General features: G+C 46.2%; 1 protein-coding gene across 1 annotated transcript in view; it reads left to right on the top strand.

Annotated features, from left to right (window-relative positions):
* LOC135385627 (uncharacterized) overlaps positions 1 to 19,652 on the top strand; it is a 236,316-nt gene that overhangs the window by 186,574 nt on the left and 30,090 nt on the right. The window contains exon 3 of the mRNA XM_064615073.1: positions 5,412 to 5,552. Coding sequence (XP_064471143.1) covers positions 5,412 to 5,552 — 141 coding nt within the window. The remainder of the gene's footprint in view (positions 1 to 5,411; positions 5,553 to 19,652) is intronic.

Raw genomic sequence — 19,652 nt, 5'->3', positions numbered from 1 at the left:
TCTGAGGGCGCGGACGCCAATTTGCGCTCTTCGAAAGGACGGTTTTCACTTTTTTTTTTTCTTTTTTTCGGCTACAGTAGTAGACTAGTAGTGAATGTATTTTTCACTTGAATGGGGTAAATCCTGCATACCCTTTCTCTTTCTGTAAAAAAAGGAAAGAAACAGAACGAAAAGTCGTGAGGTTGATTAGACAAATTTCGGAGTTCAATTGGGAAAATTCAATATCTCGCAAATTAAATTTGATACAAGTACTCAGGCTATCAATGGCAAAATCGTCCCCGAGATAAACAGCGTTGATCCCATAATGTTCAGACAAGTGGATTTTTAAAATATAATTTTATGACACGTTAGGTGAAACGCCTGCATAAATATGCAGGTGAAGGAGCCAGTGGGAATAAATTACACGGACGTCACTGTGGCCACGAATCCATTGTGTTAGCGTGACAGTACGCCTTTTCTCCCAAGTTGACTTGAACGCTTAGAGACATCATTCAAAACTTGTACTAGGCCTGTTAACCACAAGTGACTAGAGCCCTAGAAGAGAATATCCGATGGTGGTGCTACTTAAGCAATGGGTTCCTCGACCTCTTCGGCGGCATTAATGCTCTGCTGTCGCCAATGACGGCCTGGATTAAAGCAGGGACCACATGATGGTCTTCCGCATGATGGCCACCATTATGAAATTAGATGTGGATGTCGCGGACGTGTTTCATGCGTCCGTAGATGTGTGTTGCTTTGCTGGGTATGCCGCGATCTTAGACAGCACGCTGTGCGGCAACGTGAGACTGCTCCACAGGGCATATTCCATACGACCATCATAAGAGGCTAACTTTTCCTTTTGCTCCTCTTGTTGATATTGACTGTCCGGACTCCAGCATTGGTATTGCTGTTGACCGCCTGAAAGTGCACCTCCTCATCACACCATCAGTGCTTTCCTATGCCCCGCCGATGTGGACTCTTCGCAGGCCTCCTGTGTGTGATCACATTCCTGGTCTTCTGAAGAAGAACTCTGTACCTCCCGTTGTTGCTCACCAACTTACACTGGAGCACCTTCACTCAGCGTACCCTCAACGACTCCCTGTGTACACTGATGGATCAGTGTCTCAAGGCGGATCTACTGCAGCCTTTTATATGCCACATGAAAACCTTGAAGTGGCGCACAAGCTCCCCTACGAAACGTCATCTACTGAGTCCGAGCTCTTCGCCATACTGACCGCGTTGAGCCACATAGCGGGTTCACCGCTTGGGTTGTGTTCACGGACAGTAAGGAGGCGCTAGAAGTTCTAGCAAATTATTGTTCAAGAACAATCGGCGGCCTAGACACCATGATAGTCGCATTATGCAACCGACTTCTATCCTTTGGTCATAGCCTGTGTTTCCAATGGGTACCCAGTCACACCGGCCTGCACGGAAACACCCACGCAGACGCCTTAGCACGTCGGGCACATGGGGACGGCACCTCCAATAACTGTCCCCTACCACTTTCAGCCTCATCGTGTAGGTTACAGACACAGCGACTCCGTCATAACGGCACTGGGCAGTTTCAAGAGGACGCTGTCCGACTGAACGACCATCTCCGATCTATCGACCCGTCGATGAATTTCGTTGCCACACACCACTGCTCGCGTCAAGAAGCGTCCATTCTACACCGACTACGCCTTAATGCCGCCAGGACACCTATACTTCTCTGTAAAATGGGTCTTCTCCAGTCGCCCAAATGCCCCACTTGCGCTGTTGAAGCTGATGTGCCACACCTTCTCCTCGACTGTCACAGATTCGACACCCCTCGAGCCACGCTGAGACGACGCCTACTCGAGCTGCGGTGCACGGACTTTTCTCTGGCCACTCTGCTCGGCCCAGTACGAGATCACACACAGCGGTCTGTGACCAAAGCAGTTCTGACTTTCATGAGAGATTCAGGTCTGATGAGCAGCCTGTGAACTGAGTCGTGCAATCTCATTCTTCTGTGCCCCACTTTCACCCCCAACGCATTAATCTCATGCTTTCCTTTTAAAGTCATCTTCTGTGATCCATCTCATCATTCTTTCACCGTTTGTAAGTCATCTTTTTTTTGTCATCTTTGTCTTTAATCTACCTCATCCTTCTTTCATCATTTGTTAATTTTTCGTTATTTCCCTAATTCTTTTTCTTTATTTATTTATTTCTTATTTCTTAATTTTCTTTATTTATTTCTTATTCCTTCCTATTTCTTTCTTTAATTCTTGTCTTTTCTTTTTATTTATTTATTATTATTTCTTATTTCTGGAATAGCAAGCCGACGTCTCGTTTGGCTGACCTTTCCCCCGTTTTGTTTTCCTTTTCGTCTAATAAATATATCCCCCCTCTTGTTTTTTTAATAAGCATACTCCCCCCTCATGTCTCATCTACAATGTTTGTTGGTAGTATATTTGTTTTAATGTTTCTACGTCGTCTTATGTTTATTGCGAGTACAATGCACCATCACCTTGACCATGCGAACATTAAAGGGGCACAAAACGGGTCGACGAACATTTTCCAGTTATCATGCTCAATGAAAGAACGTAGCTCACGATATCCAAATATGGAATTCTTTTGCTTCTAGCGAGCCTCTTTCACACGAAACAATGCCATTCAAAGAGCATAATCCGCGCGAGTCTCTCCTTAACCTTGGAACCGGGGCACGTCATCATGTTCCAACGTATAGCAACGCCGAATTCTAGGCGCTGGAGGTGGGGGAGATTTCGCTCTCCTAGCCAATGGCGGACCCCACTGAGACAAGCTGCAGCTCGTGAGAGGGAACCAGTTGCTGGAACATCGCGGTGACCTCGCAGAGCAATACAGCAGTGAAAACGTAGTACGCACGTGACATAGAATATTGAGGGTTTTTGGTACGGTTTGAACTGGCTATCTTGGATTTGACAAGTGGGAATAGGTTTACAATTGACCTCACTTCTCGATATTACAACAAAATTAATGTATAAGCGCCCCGCATTCTAAATGGCTGACGATGCGTGACGTCAAAATGATGTGTCACTATTGTCGTCAGGACATCGCAGGGCGGGGCATGAGGGCGAAAGAGTGCAGTGAATATTCCGTCGGTTTGGAGCCATTATTTACGTTTTTGCGACAACAATGTTTTGAAAACGTTCACGGCCTGCGACTGCCTGCCGGCCTGCTTTTTGGTGTTCCAGTAACCGACAGCTCAACAAGAAAAGCTATGACCTGATGTCTCTTTAACGGGGTTCGTTTCCTTTTGTGTCGCAGTTGCCTCGTATTGCGGGTTATAGCCTCGTCACACGGGCAGCCTTAACCTATGCTTAACCGCCGTTACCCGATCAAACAGCGGTTATAGTGAACCACGGTTTGTTGTTGTCACACGGCAGTTTGTGACATGTTGGCAGTAACCACGTGATAGAGACACAAGCGCCAGGTATTTTCTAATTACGCTGTATATCATGAAAAGAAAAGTGTATAATTGTAGTTACAAAGCTTGGGAGTCATTAAACACGGTGCGCGCACGATTATTTGCGGGGAATGTCACACGGCAGAGCTAGCCGCGGTTAAGGAAACCGTCCATTTCCTCGATTACCTCGCGAAACCGAGGTAGCCAAGCTCGGTTTCCCATAACCGCGGTTAGCGGCGTAACCTCCGTTTGGTCGGCCGTGTGACTGCGGCAAACCGCGATTACGTGTAACTGAGGTTGCCTTAACCGGGGTTAGCGCTGCCCGTGTGAAAAGGGTGTTAGCAGTCCTCGAGACAAGGAACGGTGACGCTTAGGACCAAAAACAACCGTGCAACAATCTTTCACTTACCAATGGCCGAAGCATCGTGTAACGCAGGATAACTTCAACCTTACCTAAAGGTTCCTGGACATTGGAATCACCGAATAGGACGCTCTGTTTAGTGATCCTACTCATATGAGGGCGTTTTACCAGCCATTCTGCCATTCTCAGGTGCTTCTCCCCCTTGTGCTTAATTAGGGTGTAGGAAAAATCGTTCCCGGAACAAACGTCCCCCGCAGAAAATGTTCCCCAGAGAAATCGTCCCCGCAAGAAAAGTATCAAGAAAAGTAGTTTTCGTCAAACGGCGCGTGCCCAGCTGTAGGTAGCAACCCCTAACCGCATGGTGAACTGTCAAAAATAAGCGTAAACTATCCTAACCTCTGAAAACTAACCCGGTTCCCACCGGGGACGTTTTTTCCGGCGGACATTTTCTCCGGGGACGATTTTTCCGGATCCCGCTTAATTACTAGCGGATAACATAGCTCCTGCCTGAAGCGTTGCAGATGTAATTTATTCACGTCATGCTACTCTATGGACAAGTTATTTTCAAAGTTAACTATAATAATAAGAATGTTTTATGAATTTCTGGTTTAGCATCCGAGATGCTGTCCATAGGTTGAATGCGACGATAAATGCAGTAAGGTGAACCTGTTTTCCATACCAGCATATTTCCAGTAATTCTGCACCGCGTATAGTACATGTCACCTCGCGACGTTATTCTCTTTCTGTTTATACGGCACGTTCGTAAAGGAGCAATGAGGTTACATTTGACATCGCTCCAGGTCCTGCCTAGTCCGTCAAACTGTCCACCAGGAGTCACCATGCAAAATATTTTCGCTCTGCGGTGCGTTATAGCTGTGCAATCGAATTCACAAAAAGCGGCCGGCCGGCACGATCCTGGTGTGACGGGGAAATGCCCCGGGCCTTTTCCCTGTGTTTTTCCTCCTCAGCTCACGCGCCGCTTATACATGCTTGAGCTGTGCCTCTGTACGTCACTGGTCACGTGAGGGGAGTAGCATACGTCACGACGTCCTCTCGTTCTGCGATGCGCTCTTTTCACGAGGAGACAGATTTTTCAAAGGCATGCGGAACAGAGCCCTCGCACCCAGGGTCAGCTGCGCTCATCGTTCCTTCGCAGGAACTCATTTTATTCGTTGGAGAACACTCTGCTCCGACAAACGAAAAAATAAACTAAAATTGAGGGTCGCCTCAGAGCTCCTTTAATGCACCTGTCCCTTCGAACTTGAGCCCTCCTTCCTCTGCCGAGGGGCTTCTACGCCACCTGGTGGGAGCAAATTTATAGCTCGCCAATAAAACCGTGGTCGGTCCTCTTGCTCAGATCTTTATAGTGTGACTGAGTTAGTAAATGCAGTGTTCGCGTTGCTAGTATGATCGATACTTGTCGGAGAGTAAAAATCTAATTACTTTGGGCTAGGTCGGACTCTTATTGTCCAGCCCTTCTGGTTTATTGATTGACTGAGGAATAAGAATTTGGAGCGCTTCTCTCCGTGGTTCTATCTTGCATTTTAATTGATTTATACTGTTATAGCGTTATGCCATTTTAATTGCGCCAACTACTGAGAACTATAATTGGCCACTGCCAACTTGAATGCTCGTTAACGTTACCTCCTTTCTTGTGTTTCTGTCTAGTGAGGATGCTTGGTCAGCACTGCCGCCATGACGAACAATGCCACCAGATTGATTCCCACGCTGAGTGTGAGGACCACTACTGCAAGTGTGAAGACGGCTACTATGTCTTCAACGACATCAATGGAACATCCTGCATAAGAGGTAATCATCTAGAACCAGACTTGTACGTATCTTGAGTACGTACTCAAAATACAGTATTTTAAATACTTTTTCCGGTATTTTGGTACTCTACTCAATACTTTTTTGCGACAAGTATTTTTAATGTATTTATAATACTTTTTTCGGTATTTGCTACTCAGTACTCAAAATACTTTCCTTCCTCGTCAAGCCATATCCAGCACGCTTCCCGCCGTGCCGAGATTTTCAGCTCACTGGAATTTAACCCCCTTTTTCTTCTTTTTCTGTCATTTATCCTCTTGTACAATGGGCTGGTCCCAAGCCTGGCCTTGCTTCTCAATAGCCAGCTTCGTCAGAAAACCGTTCCTATTCATATTGCCAGGTGAATCACCAGGGGATTAGTTACAAGATAATCCCGGCATTTATTTCCTTGGTCATCAAAGCAATAAACACGTGCCAGAGGTTGAAAGACCCGAACCGACATACAGGAGGGATTACGATGTTTTGGTTCAGAACATATCAACAAAGTTTACTTGGGTTCACTAAAGTTCACCAAACATTACTTGACACCAAGACGTTGCAAATGAAAGATATGCATGGCTGATGAGGTTTATTCCTTTCATTTGTAAGCCCACGTTCAGAATACGCGTTTCACTTACTGCTAATACTAAAGTACTTTAAATAGTATCTTAAATACTTCTTAGAGTATTTAGTACTCTACTCAAAGTACTTTCAGTTTTGAGTATTTTGTACTCTATTTTAAATACTTTTTCCGTAGAGTATTTAGGATCTTATTTTAAATACTTTTGCGCAGTATTTTGTACAAGTCTGTCTAGAACACCTTGCTGGCTTCCTTATTCATTCCTCGTGGCGCGCTTAACTATGTATTGGCATTTTAGCGGAAGACCAGCCACACAGACTGGTTCCCTCTAACGTTTCACACGGACTAGACTAGGACTACGTAGATGCCAACTCTAGAGAGCCCCCCCCCCCCAACTCTGTTTGCAAAATTTCTCTTTCATTGCTGACTCTTTATTGAGGAACTTCAGTTCGGTTCCTCATCTCATCGTCATTAATGTAGTTGTTGCTTCAGTCTTCCTACTACTTCTCGGTACGAAAATTATCGTCAGTTTTGTTTTCATTGTATTTGACGGAAGGCGTTGAAAACCACGTTCTTTTCGTGCGTCGCTTGCAATCACTGCAAAGTACTAAAAGGGGCGAAATATTACTGATCGTATGGTCGCCTTTTATATGGAAACTCGCTGAAGCGAATCTACGTACATCCCCCTCCAAAATACGGTGTACTGGAACACGCTCTCTCCCTCTGTTGCTGCGTATCTGTCTCTAAGCAGCTGACTCACAGACGCACAGACAGTAAAGTTGCCGTGACAATTTTGAACTTTATTCGTATGGCGTCGAGTGTGCTGTGCGTACCAAACGCCATCATGTAATTGTAACTGCGAAAAAGCACTTATGAAGGTTATTCGACATCATGATCAATATGGAAGGTGAAAACCAGCAGTAACCACGAACGAGAGACGAAAGACAACACAACGCTAGACTGTCAACAGACTTTATGAAAGAACTAGGAATTATAAAAGGTTTGCAAGGCTCCGCAACACCACCTGTAAGGTCTACGAAATGTGACAATCAAGGACGAAGAAACATGCACGCTACCAATAGAAAAGACAACATTATACAAGCGATAAGGCGAGTTGCCACGCGCTGTTAAAGGTACTGTAAAGCAGCACCGATCAAATGTCATTTAGTGTGGCTATTCGATAGTCCAAGCCACCAGGACAAAAACTGTGCAAGTTTCATTCCAATCGACGGTGCAATTAATTAGAAAATTACAATTAAAGATTACGGGCAACACTGTACTAGGTATCCGAAATGAATCCGTACTTCTGACACATACGGCGGCAACCACATTGCATGCGTATAACACTGGGTCCGACATAACAATCCACCATAAAATCCGCCCCTGCAATCCACACAACGATCCACATCTGAGGATAAACGGATAAGCGAACTGAAATGAAATGCTGAGCCATTGAAAAAAATATGCCAGACGTTCAAGAAGCCAGACAGCATCGGGACTTGTTTGTTCACAGAGGTTCACGGAGAGAGTTTGTTCGTTCGAAAGAAGCCGCGAAGAAAAGGAGCGCGCAGGCGCAGCAGAGAAGTAGGGAGAGCCCCCATCGAACAGCGGCCAGCACTGGGTTACTTCGCAAAAACAGAGGTTAACAGGGGTTTCAGAATGCATAGGTAAACAGGAAAACTAATAATATGGTTACTAAAATAACGAAGTTCCGATGTCATAGTTTGTAATACCAATTTTCAGTGTTGCCCGCTGTACAGGGGGTTCTTTGACACCAGGCGTCGCACCGCTCCACTACGCCGCATCTTTCACGGCAAATTAAAAATATTTATAGCGCGTTGTCGGTCGTATGGTTCCGCATATGGTATTTAGAAGCAACAAAGTCTCTAGTCACATCAACGGCATATCATGCTTGTCTACTGCTTTACAGTACCTTTAATCGATGAAAGCAACAAACATATCCTAAGCAGCACAACGTACTGAAAGTCGAGTGCAATAGGGGTAGACGGGAAGGTGGAAGACGTTGAACAGACTCGTGAAACTAAAGAAGGTTGATAAGACGCATACCGTCCACCCCTATTGTACTAGACTTTCAGTACCTTGTGCTGCTTGGGTAACTGCATACAAGCGAAATGACAAGTTTGTGAATACGGGTTCAGACAATCAACATGATAAGGATAACAATGGATAAAACGACAACACAAAGACCAAGTGGGCTACACAGTTACAGCAGGAACCTGAGGCCCTATCTTCAAATTGTCGTTACCCCGTAACGGGGTGGCGGTGGTGCAGGTGAAAGGACTCGCCGTTGTCAGCCTCACAGAGGTGAGCAACGTCACGTCTAACGCACTGGGGGAACGTGCGTCCTGGGCGGACTTCTAATGGAACTGTGCCGACATATGTCTGAAAGCGTCTGAGGAAAATCCAGGAAAACCCCCAGACAGCACAGCCGCCACCGGGATTGGAACACGGGTACCTCCCAGTCTCGACGTGACATGGTCAGCACGCTAACCCCTGAGCCACGCGAGCTGGTACCCCATAACGCGCCTTAAATGCATCACTTTGGCCCCTAATTCGCCGCGAGCTCTTGCGCGAGCCTCCCACAGCGGCTTTGGAGCGCGCAAACTTTAAAGTAGCACAGAAGTCATTTTTAGCACCCTGTTTTCTTCCTATAAAGCTGTTAAGTAGGCCAGTAAGATGCACCATGCGAAGTAATTCACACCACAGAGTCATAATTATCGCAGAAATTGAATTTAAAGTGCGCCGCAAAAAGCGACCGTGCGCAACGGTGGTGAAGAGCAGTACCAGCCTGTGATCTGCCTGGAACCTCGCGCTGACGCTATAAGGAGAACGCTCGTTGATTGGTCTAGAGAAATGTTGTCTGCTACTCCGCTGTCGTCTGCTACTCAGCTGATCGGGGTCTGAAAAAGCCTCTCTCCTGGCTCGGTAATTATTCGGCCGCTCCTTCTACCCCCAATTCTCCAGCAGAACTGGCAAAGCTGGCTTACGGCGTACTGGTTTACGGCGGAGTGGCCAGTTAAGGGTGAAAGCGCGGAGTCATGTTTATGCGAGTTTTTTTTCTGGGAAACGAATTGCACACATCAACACCTTTCGCGCTATTCGGTAAAATGACACACACACTTTCATCAGACGTCTTAATCTGAATTTTTTCTTTTTTTTTGATGGCCCTCTGCAATCCTTTAAATGCAACGATAACGATCGCTATGTGAAAGTTGAAGATCAGGGCCCTGAACTTCTTATCAGTAACTGAAATAGAGGGCACACTGGCGCACCGATCCGAACCATACTTTTTCATTTGAAAAGCCTCGATTAATTATCTCTCGCATTTTGTTTTGCCTTTTACTAAAAACTTCCATCTGATCAAACAGCGGAGCACAACCACAAGCCCGACAGTGGGCCGGAAGATTGGCACCGCTTCCCGACTTGACAGAGTGACGATGTTCTCTTAAGCGTAAGTTGAGGCAACGACCCGTTTGCCCTATGTAGACCTTATGGCTGGAGAGAGGAATGCGGTAGATGACATTGGCAATACAAGTATTGTACCTTGTAGAATGGTTACCCTTACAAGGAGTGTTCCTGCAATTAGCAGAAATTCTAGCACACAACCCAGAAAGCTTACAGGGGGCAGACAAAACTACCCGTACTCCGTGTCTTCCGGCAACTTTCTTAATGTTATGAGACAACTTATGCACGTACGTACAACTTCTACTTTTTTCCACATCTGATTTGCCCAACAACTTGTCCTTTTTATTGTTCCCACTTAGAGAGTTGAGCTTTCTCAGTTCCGTATGTGCAACTGCCTTAAGTACAGTATCAGGATAGCCTGGCGTCTTTAGACGTTCAACCTGTAGAGAGAAACTCTTCTGGACAGAGCGGTAACAACGTTTTCTAAATGCATTCTCCAGGCACCAGGAAACAATGCTCCTCTTTACTAACTTGGTGTGTGATGATTCAACAGGAAGTAGATGTTTCTTCCAGCACACATGCACAAGTGCGAAAAGGTCAATTCAAGATCCAAAAACCATATGGTTCTCTGGGATTCCAGCTCCTTAGTGAAACTAAGTGCTCCACTACAAGACAAAGAGTCGGAGAATATCGCAAGACACAGACTCAAGAAGGTCCCCCTGAGCTAGATTCAGTAAGATTAAAAAATTATCCACGTACCTAATTTTTTTTACAATACTACTATCAGCTAACACTCTGCAAAGGGCATTGTCAAACTTCGAGAGATAAATGTGCACTCTTAAAAAAAAGGGTGTACTTTAACTCCTTTCCTTGCCACATATATAACACCCTTTTGGAGAGTACAATTACGCTCGAAAGGGTGTCTCCTCACTCCCGCAAGGGAGTAGCATAACACCTTCTCCCTGCCGGGGAGTAATATTACTCTCCAGTATAGGAAGAAATGTGTTATGCTACTCCCTTGAGGGAGTGAGGAGACACCCTTTTAAGCGTAATTGTACTCTCCAAAAGGGTGTTATATATGTGGCAAAAAACGGACTTAAAGTACACCCTTTTTTTTAAGAGTGTGGCACGGAACAAGCGCTACACTTGACCAAATACAAATGCCTCGTCTCTGTAAATAGTGCTTATCTTTGTAGTTGACAAAAGTCGAAGAATGATAGGTCGTCAAAAGCTGTAGAAACGAATCTACACCTATGCCATATTCACTCTGAAAGGGAAGCAAGCCCCTTCTCTCAACGCGGTCAGTATGGCGAAGAGCTCGGACTCGGTAGATGACGTTTCATAGGGGAGCCTGTGTGCCACTTCAAGGTTTTCATATGGGATATAAAAGGCTGCTGTTGATCCGCCTTGAGACACTGATCCATCAGTGTACACAAGGAGTCGTTGAGAGTACGCTGAGTTGAGGTGCTCCAGTGTAAGTTGGTGAGCAACAACTGGAGGTACAGAGTTTTTCTTCAGAAGACCAGGAACGTAGTCACATATAGGAGGCCTGCGAAGAGTCCACATTGACGGGGCATAGGAACGTACTGATGGTGTAGTGGGGAGGTACATTTTCAGGTGGTCAACAGCAATACCAATGCTAGAGTCCGGACAGTCAATATCAATGAGCCGAAGATAATGGTAGGAGAGCTGTGTGAGGTACCGCGCACATATCCGGAGTGTTTCCACGTCTAGAAGGACGCCTGCTGGCGTTTCGCGTGCCTCTGCCAGGACAGAGTAGGTCTCTGTCGTTCGAGGAACTCCCAAACAGACGCGGAGGCTTCGGGCCTGAATATTGAGAAGCTCACGCTCTCCGGATATGCTGAGACCGTGTAGGATAGGCAGGCTGTACCGCAGTGTGCCCAGAACCAACGCTGTGTGTACGTGACGGAGGTCAGCGCATGAAGGGTCCCACGACGATCCAGCAATGCAACGTAGAGCATTTACAAAACAGCTGATCTTAGTGGTTATTGTTTTTACGTGCCGTGACCACGTCATGCCTCTGTCTAATGTCATGCCAAGGAACTTGCAATGAGGCACAAAGTCCAGCGGTGTCCCACTGACGAACAATGGGTACCTTTGGAATGAGCGTCGGATGAATGCCATGGCAACGGTCTTAACAGGGGAGAGCGATAAACCTCGGTCGGCGAGGTACTCTACAATAGAGTCCAAGGCGCATTGTAACCGGCGTTGGACGGTGTCTCGACGGGTGGCAGAGGTCCATATGCAGATGTCGTCTGCGTACAAGGTGATGCGGGTATGATCACGAAGCTGGGCGGGAAGCGAAGCCATTATAACATTAAACAGGAGAGGGCTCAATGCACTTCCCTGTGGGACACCACGACGGACGGGATGGAAAGCGGTGTCACCTTCTGTTGTGCGCACGAAGATGCGTCGGTCAGATAGAAAGTCCTGGATCCATGAGACGGCGCAGCCTTCTATTTCAGCCTCTTGTAGCGTCGCGACGATGGCGCTGTGCAACACGTTGTTGTAAGCTTTCTCTATGTCCAGAACAACTGCACCTGTGGGGTTGCCTCCAGCCTTCGCTCGCTGCACTTCAGCGACGAGATCGAGTACGTTGTCAATTGCTGAACATCCCTGACGAAAGCCTGCCATCACCTCAGGAAAAAAGCGCGTGCTTTCCAGGTACCAGTTCAAACCATGCCGGAAAAACCGTACCGGAAAACCATGCGCTCCATCGTCTTCGCAACGCAGCTTGTGAGGGCAATCGGACAAAAGGAACCAATATTATGCCGCGACCTGCCTGGTTTCAGAAGAGGAACAACAGGGCCAAGATTATGTTCCTTGAATTACTTGGTTGAGTGCCGCATTTTTGGCCTCACCTCCTTTAGTCGATGTTCTGCGCGAACTAAGAGTCACAGTTCACAGTCGCGAACACAGTGCACCCCTTCAGACAAGCATCTGTCTTTTTCTTCGATTGGCGCTGTGTCCGCGATGCTGCGAACGGTCGATAGGAGTCCGAATGACACAAGAGAAGGTTCAAGGCCAAGTTTTGGCCCTTTCTCCAATAGCCTATGAATGGAAGGGTCTACCCCTGAATCTACAGATACGTGACGTCCCCTTTCGTCGAGCATAGCGGATCTCTTGAGAAGCAATCCCACAATGTATTTCCAATAAATTTCCGTGAGGTGCGTAGCCAAAACCTGGTAACGACGCAACGTGTGCAACTGTCACAAATCATCATCTGCTTGTAAGCACACACTTAAGCAAAGATTGTAGAATGCCCACATGTCCCCAGCATTCAGACTTCAAGATTTTACACAAACGTTTCCAATGTCCGGTCGATGTTTCTAGCAACCCAAACAAACCGGCAACTTCTTGAGGTGGGGTGCCAAGCTTGACACACACATCTCGAAAGATATCTGGCTCTGCAGGTTGTAGACGCAATTTTAGACCACAAACGGACAGACGGAGATACGGAAGGTAGATGTGAAGAAAGCCGCCCATAGATGAAGATACATAACCGATAATGGTACATACGTAGTTGGCCTGTTGGTGCATGACATGAAAGGTAAAAACTAGCGGTGTCACATGGACGAGAGACAAAAGACACCACAACGCTGGAGTGTCAACAGATTTAATGAAAGTACAAGCAATGATAAAATGTTTGCAATAGGGAGCCTACATACGAAGTCGCGTATGTAGGCTCCCTAGTTTGCAAGGCTCCGCAACGCCACCTGCAGGATGTACGAAATGTAACAATCGAGGACGAATAAACACACACGCTATCAATGGAAGAACAGACGACATTATACAGGCGATAAGGCGCGCTGTTCAGCGATGAAATAAACAAAATAACACAAAGACAAAGTGAGCTACACAGCTACAGCAGGGTCACTAAATAAGCTTCGCTTCAGAGTATCGACACTGAGGCCCAAGGGAGAGCAAGGGCGCCATCTTGTTTCCGCACCACACTGGTACCGTCCTCAATTGAGGATAAGGACAGCTAACATAATGCTCGCTGTGGGATAGAGAAGCGTGCATGATTGTTGTGCTATAATCCATGTAGTGCCCACCAGAGCGTCCATATGATGTCAAGGTGAGCTCAAGGGCGTCAGCCTTGATGAGCTGCTTGCAAGAGAAAGGAACATTTCACCCGCGCACGAGAGATGGCATGGTCCGCTAAAATGCGCCAGAGCCGTTTATTAGGAGAGTTTGGTCATTGGGAGGAGCCTCTCTCAAAGCGTGCCTTTGACGTCACACGATGGGCGACGCCAAGGCCAATGGCACCATTTTGGATCAGAGCTATCGCCTTGAAATCTCCTATTCGGCCATTCTAGAGCAGAGGCACAGCCTTGAAATCCCCGGTGCCGCCGCGGATCCCCTTTCATCTAGGTCAAGTGGGCGGAGCGATGACGGGTCTGACGTCACGGAGGCTCCCCATCTCCGAGCGGAGAAAGATCACAGAATGGCCAAACTCTCCTCATAAACGGCTGTGAAATGCTCCTCAAGTGCGCCTGGCTATTGTGGCGCGGAAAGAAGATGGTGCATGCTCGCTCTTGGAACTCAGTGTCGGTACTCTGAAGCGGAGCTTATTTAGTAACTCTAAGCTACAGCAGGAATAGATGAGCACCCCCACATCGTGCATGATATTCTAAGATAACAATACAACGGAACCTGAACTTTATCGGTGAGCGAAGCAGAGGGTTCACAGACACACCGGTCTGAACCACTTAAGAGAACATCATCACTCTGTCAAGTCGGGAGGTAGTGCCAATCTTCCGGCCCACTGTCGGGCATCTGGTTTTGATCCGTTGTTTGGTCATGTGGAATTTTTAGGAGAAGGCAACACCAAATGCGAGAGAGAGCTAATCGAGGCCTTTCAAATGAGAAAGTATGGTTCGGACCGGTACGTCAGTCTTGTCTCACAGCCCCCTCTTTGCCTACTGATGAGGAGTTCAGGTTGCTGCTGTAGCTGTGTAGCTCGCTTGATCTTTGTCTTGTTTTATCACTTTATCCTTTCTTATCCTTATCGTGTTGATTGTCTGAAACCGTATTGAAAAACTTCCCATTTCGCTTGTATAAAGTTATGTTTGTTGCTTTAATCGATTAACAGCCCTTGACAGCTCGCCTTATCGCTTGTATAATGCTGTCTTTTCTTCTATTGATTGCATGTGTGTGTTTTCGTTCTTCATTATTACATTTCGTACATCCTACTGGTTGCGTTGCAAACCGTTTATCATTCCTTGTTCTCTCACTAAATCTGTTAAATCTTTCGTCTCTTGTTCGTGTGTTACCGTTGGTTTGTACCTTCCATATCACGTACCAACAGGATCAACTAAGTTCTGAGCTATGATCAATATCTATTCCAGAAAAGTGTTCCGCACATACAGAGTTCTTATTTTGAAAACAACCGAGCGCATTCTAAACACAACAAACAAGTAGCCGGCTTCACATTCATGGCACCACAATCTCCATATTGTTAAGTTTCTTTTCAACTCAACTGTCGCAAGAATGAAAAAGAGAAGAGCTTTTCAAATGGAGTTTATCAAGTTCCGTTGGAGACCTGCAGGAGAGGCTCACTTCAGCGAAGAGGACTTCTAGCGTACGCCAGCAGCTTCAGAATTATTTATGCGGTTTTTATTCCGCTCGCTCTCTATCACATTTGCAGCGCTTTCCTTTTCAGACTCTTCTTTGCACGTTCTAGCCGTGATACTAATGCTATCCTACTGGTGCGTTTACCAGATGTCATGGTACAATTTTGCTTTCGGAATTGTGCATTCATAATGCTCCAAAATGCTTTTAGAAAGCAGGACGGTAGAATAGAATGCCGTTGTTCTGTTTCTTATAAGGTATTACCACTTTAAGCGCCTGTCCTCTGTGTCTGTTGAAACGTTCTGCCACGACAGCATATGTATAATGAATAACACAAGATCGGAATAGCCTCGTTGCATTGACTACCAGCACATTTATCTCATAAGAGCAGTGAATGGGGCTTCTTCCATCTATGTAGTCATACCCATACGCATCGCGATATGCGTAGCAGAACGTTATCCCTGGAACGCGGATTGTCAACAGGTTTGGCTAAATACTGTCACTAAAGCACCCCTCTTGTGAAAGCTGTGCAGCGGATTACGAAATGGGTGATTGTGCTTGCATCCTGAGGCGTTCGATGTACCAGCAGACAGGGCACTATTCAGAGACGAGTTCCTGAGACACGTACCATTAAGCCGCGGTCAGGATTGCTGACAAGGATGAAGAGAGACTCGAGCGACAGAGTGGTCAGGTGACCGGAACAGAACGAAAAGGGCTGCGAGTCGGGACAACGGGTGGACTGGCGCTTGACACCAAAACACAAGGAGCTGGGGACATTTGGGTCTTCTCGTTGCTATCGTCGGACTGAAAGTCCCTCTGCTTGTACGCTTCACAGACTTTTACACCAAGCTTATCTGTTCAATCAATCTTTCCTCTACCTGTTCACCATTCTGCACACGAACGCAGCAAACTTCATTGGATCCCACCATTTCCTCACCATTACCTCCGTCCACTTTTGTTTCAGCATTAGTCTCACTCTTACCCATAACAGCAAGACACTCATTCTTGCTCAGAATCACTTTCTCTTTTTGAGCACGCCAAACGTTCGTCACTCTATCAGTGCCCTCCTTTAATGTCAGTACCGAGCCTACTCCTTCCTGCACATTGCCCTCACTACCTGCGCCTTGCTTTTCTACAAACCCTACCTGCGGGGCATCCTTACTTCTACCAATGACTCTTCCCTGTTACATACACACTTGAGTGACCCAATTCCTTGTCAACTTTCTGCTGCCACTCATTCTCTGTAGATACTGCTCTGAAATACGTACTCATCTATTTCAACCTTATATGTTAAACTATCAGTAACATAGCCCACAGCTTTCTTTAATGCATCCACCGAGGGTAATTGAGCGAGAGCGACCAAATTTCCTTCACATTGGTCCTGGGTCCTTATTCTACTCTATAGTCCCCGATTTCCGCACTCCGTCTTTCTTCCTCCCACGTACGCTTCATCGCTCTCGACGGGCACTGCATCGGCTCTCTCCAAGTCGCATGACTCTCATGGTAACACTCCACTACCCTATCTCTGACTCTTAAGCCCCATAGCTTTTTGTGTATCACACTGAGATACGGAGTCCCGCTCCTCTTCACCCGTCCTCTGTTTTAACTTCTCAGCTCGCGCTACTTCCAACTTACACCTAACAAACTCGGTTTTCAGCCTCATAATTTCCTGATCCGTCTCTTCTCTCAATTAATATCTGCACTGCTAGTTGCATCGTTCTGTTCCGCCAGTCCAGGCGGCACGTTCTCCTGTTCGCTTTCCAGTAGCCATCCCCGATGTCCCGGGGGATCTGGTATCGAAGTCGACTCGTCACGCACAGGTCCCAGTGTTCCATGCCACGGTCCTAACCATACTGGCCAACCGGGAAAAAAGAAAGCAAATTACCAGTCACACCGTCGGTGAACTACTGACACTGCAGACCACCAGACCGAGACACCGAGTGAAGATGAGAACCCTTATGAGACTCGACTGACAACGTCGAAGAAAGGTCAGTCTTCTACGAAGAATGCCAACGTGGATCGGAGCCAAGGTCCGGAGAGTTCAGAAGCTTGCAGAATGCCAGGTCGCAGAATCCATCCTGTCGATTGCGCCAGTCAAAGAATACAGCTCTGGTTGAGACTTTTGTAATAACGAGAAGAACACAAATGCCCCCAGTTCCTTGTCCTTTGGTACCAAGCACCAGACTGCCCGTGGTCTCAGCTCGCGGGCAGCGACCTTTTTCGTTCTGTTGCCGTAACTTGACCAGTCTGTCGCTCGAGAGGCTCAAAAGAAGATCGTGCGATGGGATGTGGACAGCTATAGACCACGGTAATGAGCGTATGACGCTGGGAGGTACTATAGGCGTGCCTAGCAGTTCTATTTATTTATTTAAATGCCCTCAAGGCGTTAGCGTTACAGAGGGGAGTGGTGGTTGAAGTAAACGGGTTACACGAAATAGCAAAAGATGAATATAAGGTATAAAAGTTATATCAGAATAACAATGTTGAATACAATGTTATATAATCTTTAATGACACTTTTTAACTGAGCTATGGGCGAAATTGATGTCAGTGAACCGGGGAGGTGGTTCGGTGGCGGTACGGTAGAAAAAGGAGTCAGCATGAGATTTGGTTAAACAAGATGGAATGTGTACTTTTTGGTGATGGTCAGCGCGGTTTGATGTGTATGTAGTTGGAAATATAAAGCGAGATATCACAAGCTATCGTTATGATAATATATTTTGTGGAACAGGAACAGACGGAAAATTTTTCGTCACAAAGCTATGTTTGCAAGTTATATTTCATAGAAGTTACACTGGCTGTGCGTTGGTAGTTGCCGATGATGGAGCAGGCAGCCCTGTTCTGAATGGTTTCAATGGCCTGAACAAGAACTGCTAGGTTCCCAGACCGAAACTGCATACTCAGACTTCGGGCGAACAATGGACGTGTACAGGGCTAATTTGAGATGCGGAGGTGCCTCATGAAAGATGCGTCTACCATATCCCAAAGTACGATTAGCGTTGGTGATAATATACTCAATATGTATTTTCCAATACAAGTCTGATGAGATAAAAACTCCTAAAGGAAGAAAAGGTATATGTAGGAAAGAACCGAATCTAGCGTACTGTTATCAAGAGTGTATGGCTGGCAGAATCGACGGGTTCGTGTTATTCTCGTGTGCTTAGATTTGTTAATATTGATGTTATTCTTGTCGGGTAGTGTACAACTTGATACAGATTGAAATCGTGACACATATTTGAAAAAGCGTTAAATTGCACAGGCGACTGGGCTGCCTGATGCGTGACATCAGGCCAGTTAATATTCGTGTAGTTAAAGTATCCCACTAACAGTGTAGGACATCTGCAAAATCTATTCACGAGAACATTTAATGCGCCATGCAACTCATTGACAAAGGTTGAGGTCGAAGATGGAGGACGATAACGCACTCCAAGTAAAATACGTTGAAGTTATAGGTTACAGAAACCTATATCATTTCAAGATCTGTGGGAAAGCTGATTGTCGAGGCTATAATCCCTCCACAATAGCTATAAGCACGCCCCCACCTGTCCTAATACCTCTGTAAGCGCGATATACATTGTAACGTTTGTGACACAGAAACAATTCATGATTAGGCACTTTGGTCTGCAGCCAGCTTTCCGCTAAGAACACGATGTCATCACATGAGTCAATTAAGGATGAAAGCTCATCGAAATTTTTAACAAAGATCTAATGTTAGTGCAAACAACCGAGATATTGCCTTGAGAGGACTGCTATGCACTGCTTAGCTTAGGGTCATTGCCGTCAGTGAGTGATGAGCACAGGACCAGCTCGCATGCTTTGTAAGAGAAAAACTTTGCTATGATGGGATGTGATTTAGCTGATTTGAACGCACCGATTCTATGCACTGGTTGAAAGGAGTCAATTGTGACGGAAACGCCACGCTTTTCAGATAGCACGGCGAGCTCCTTCTCTTCAAATTGTTTCCATGTTTCCATCGGGCTATCAGCAATCCCATAGAAAATCAAACTGTCACGCCTGGAACGGTCTTCAATGTCGTCAAGACGGGATGACAAGCGAGTATTTTGTTTCAGAAGTGTACAAAATTCGTCTATGATAGTATGCAAAAAGGAGGCCGTATTTTCGACAGCAACCAGCCTTGAACTAAATTCGGAAATTTGTGACGAGATATCAGCCTGAGTTTTCTGGATAGATGTTACAGCTTCCAACAGTCATGTCTGACCAGATTCCAGTGTACTAGATCGCGCGCTGAGTTCTTTCGGCAATTCAAGTATGGTGTCAGACTGACCGCCCTTCGGGCCCGGGTTAAGCTCAACGTTGCCGGACAGTATGAGAAGACGTGGAACATAATCATAAAGCTTACAGACTAAGTAGGTAAGCAACTAATATAAATCACAGCAGCATTCGCATATGATGCAGTACAAAGCAAGTGGGCAAGTCAGCTCCAAGAGCAATCTGTTACTACTTTCCTTGTTATGTAGTTGAAAATCGTTTCTCACCTGTGTG

This window comes from Ornithodoros turicata, chromosome 2 (genome assembly GCF_037126465.1).
Source record: "Ornithodoros turicata isolate Travis chromosome 2, ASM3712646v1, whole genome shotgun sequence".
NCBI lineage: Eukaryota > Metazoa > Arthropoda > Arachnida > Ixodida > Argasidae > Ornithodoros > Ornithodoros turicata.
Note: the sequence above shows the minus strand (reverse complement) of the source record. Positions and strands in the feature narration are given on the sequence as shown.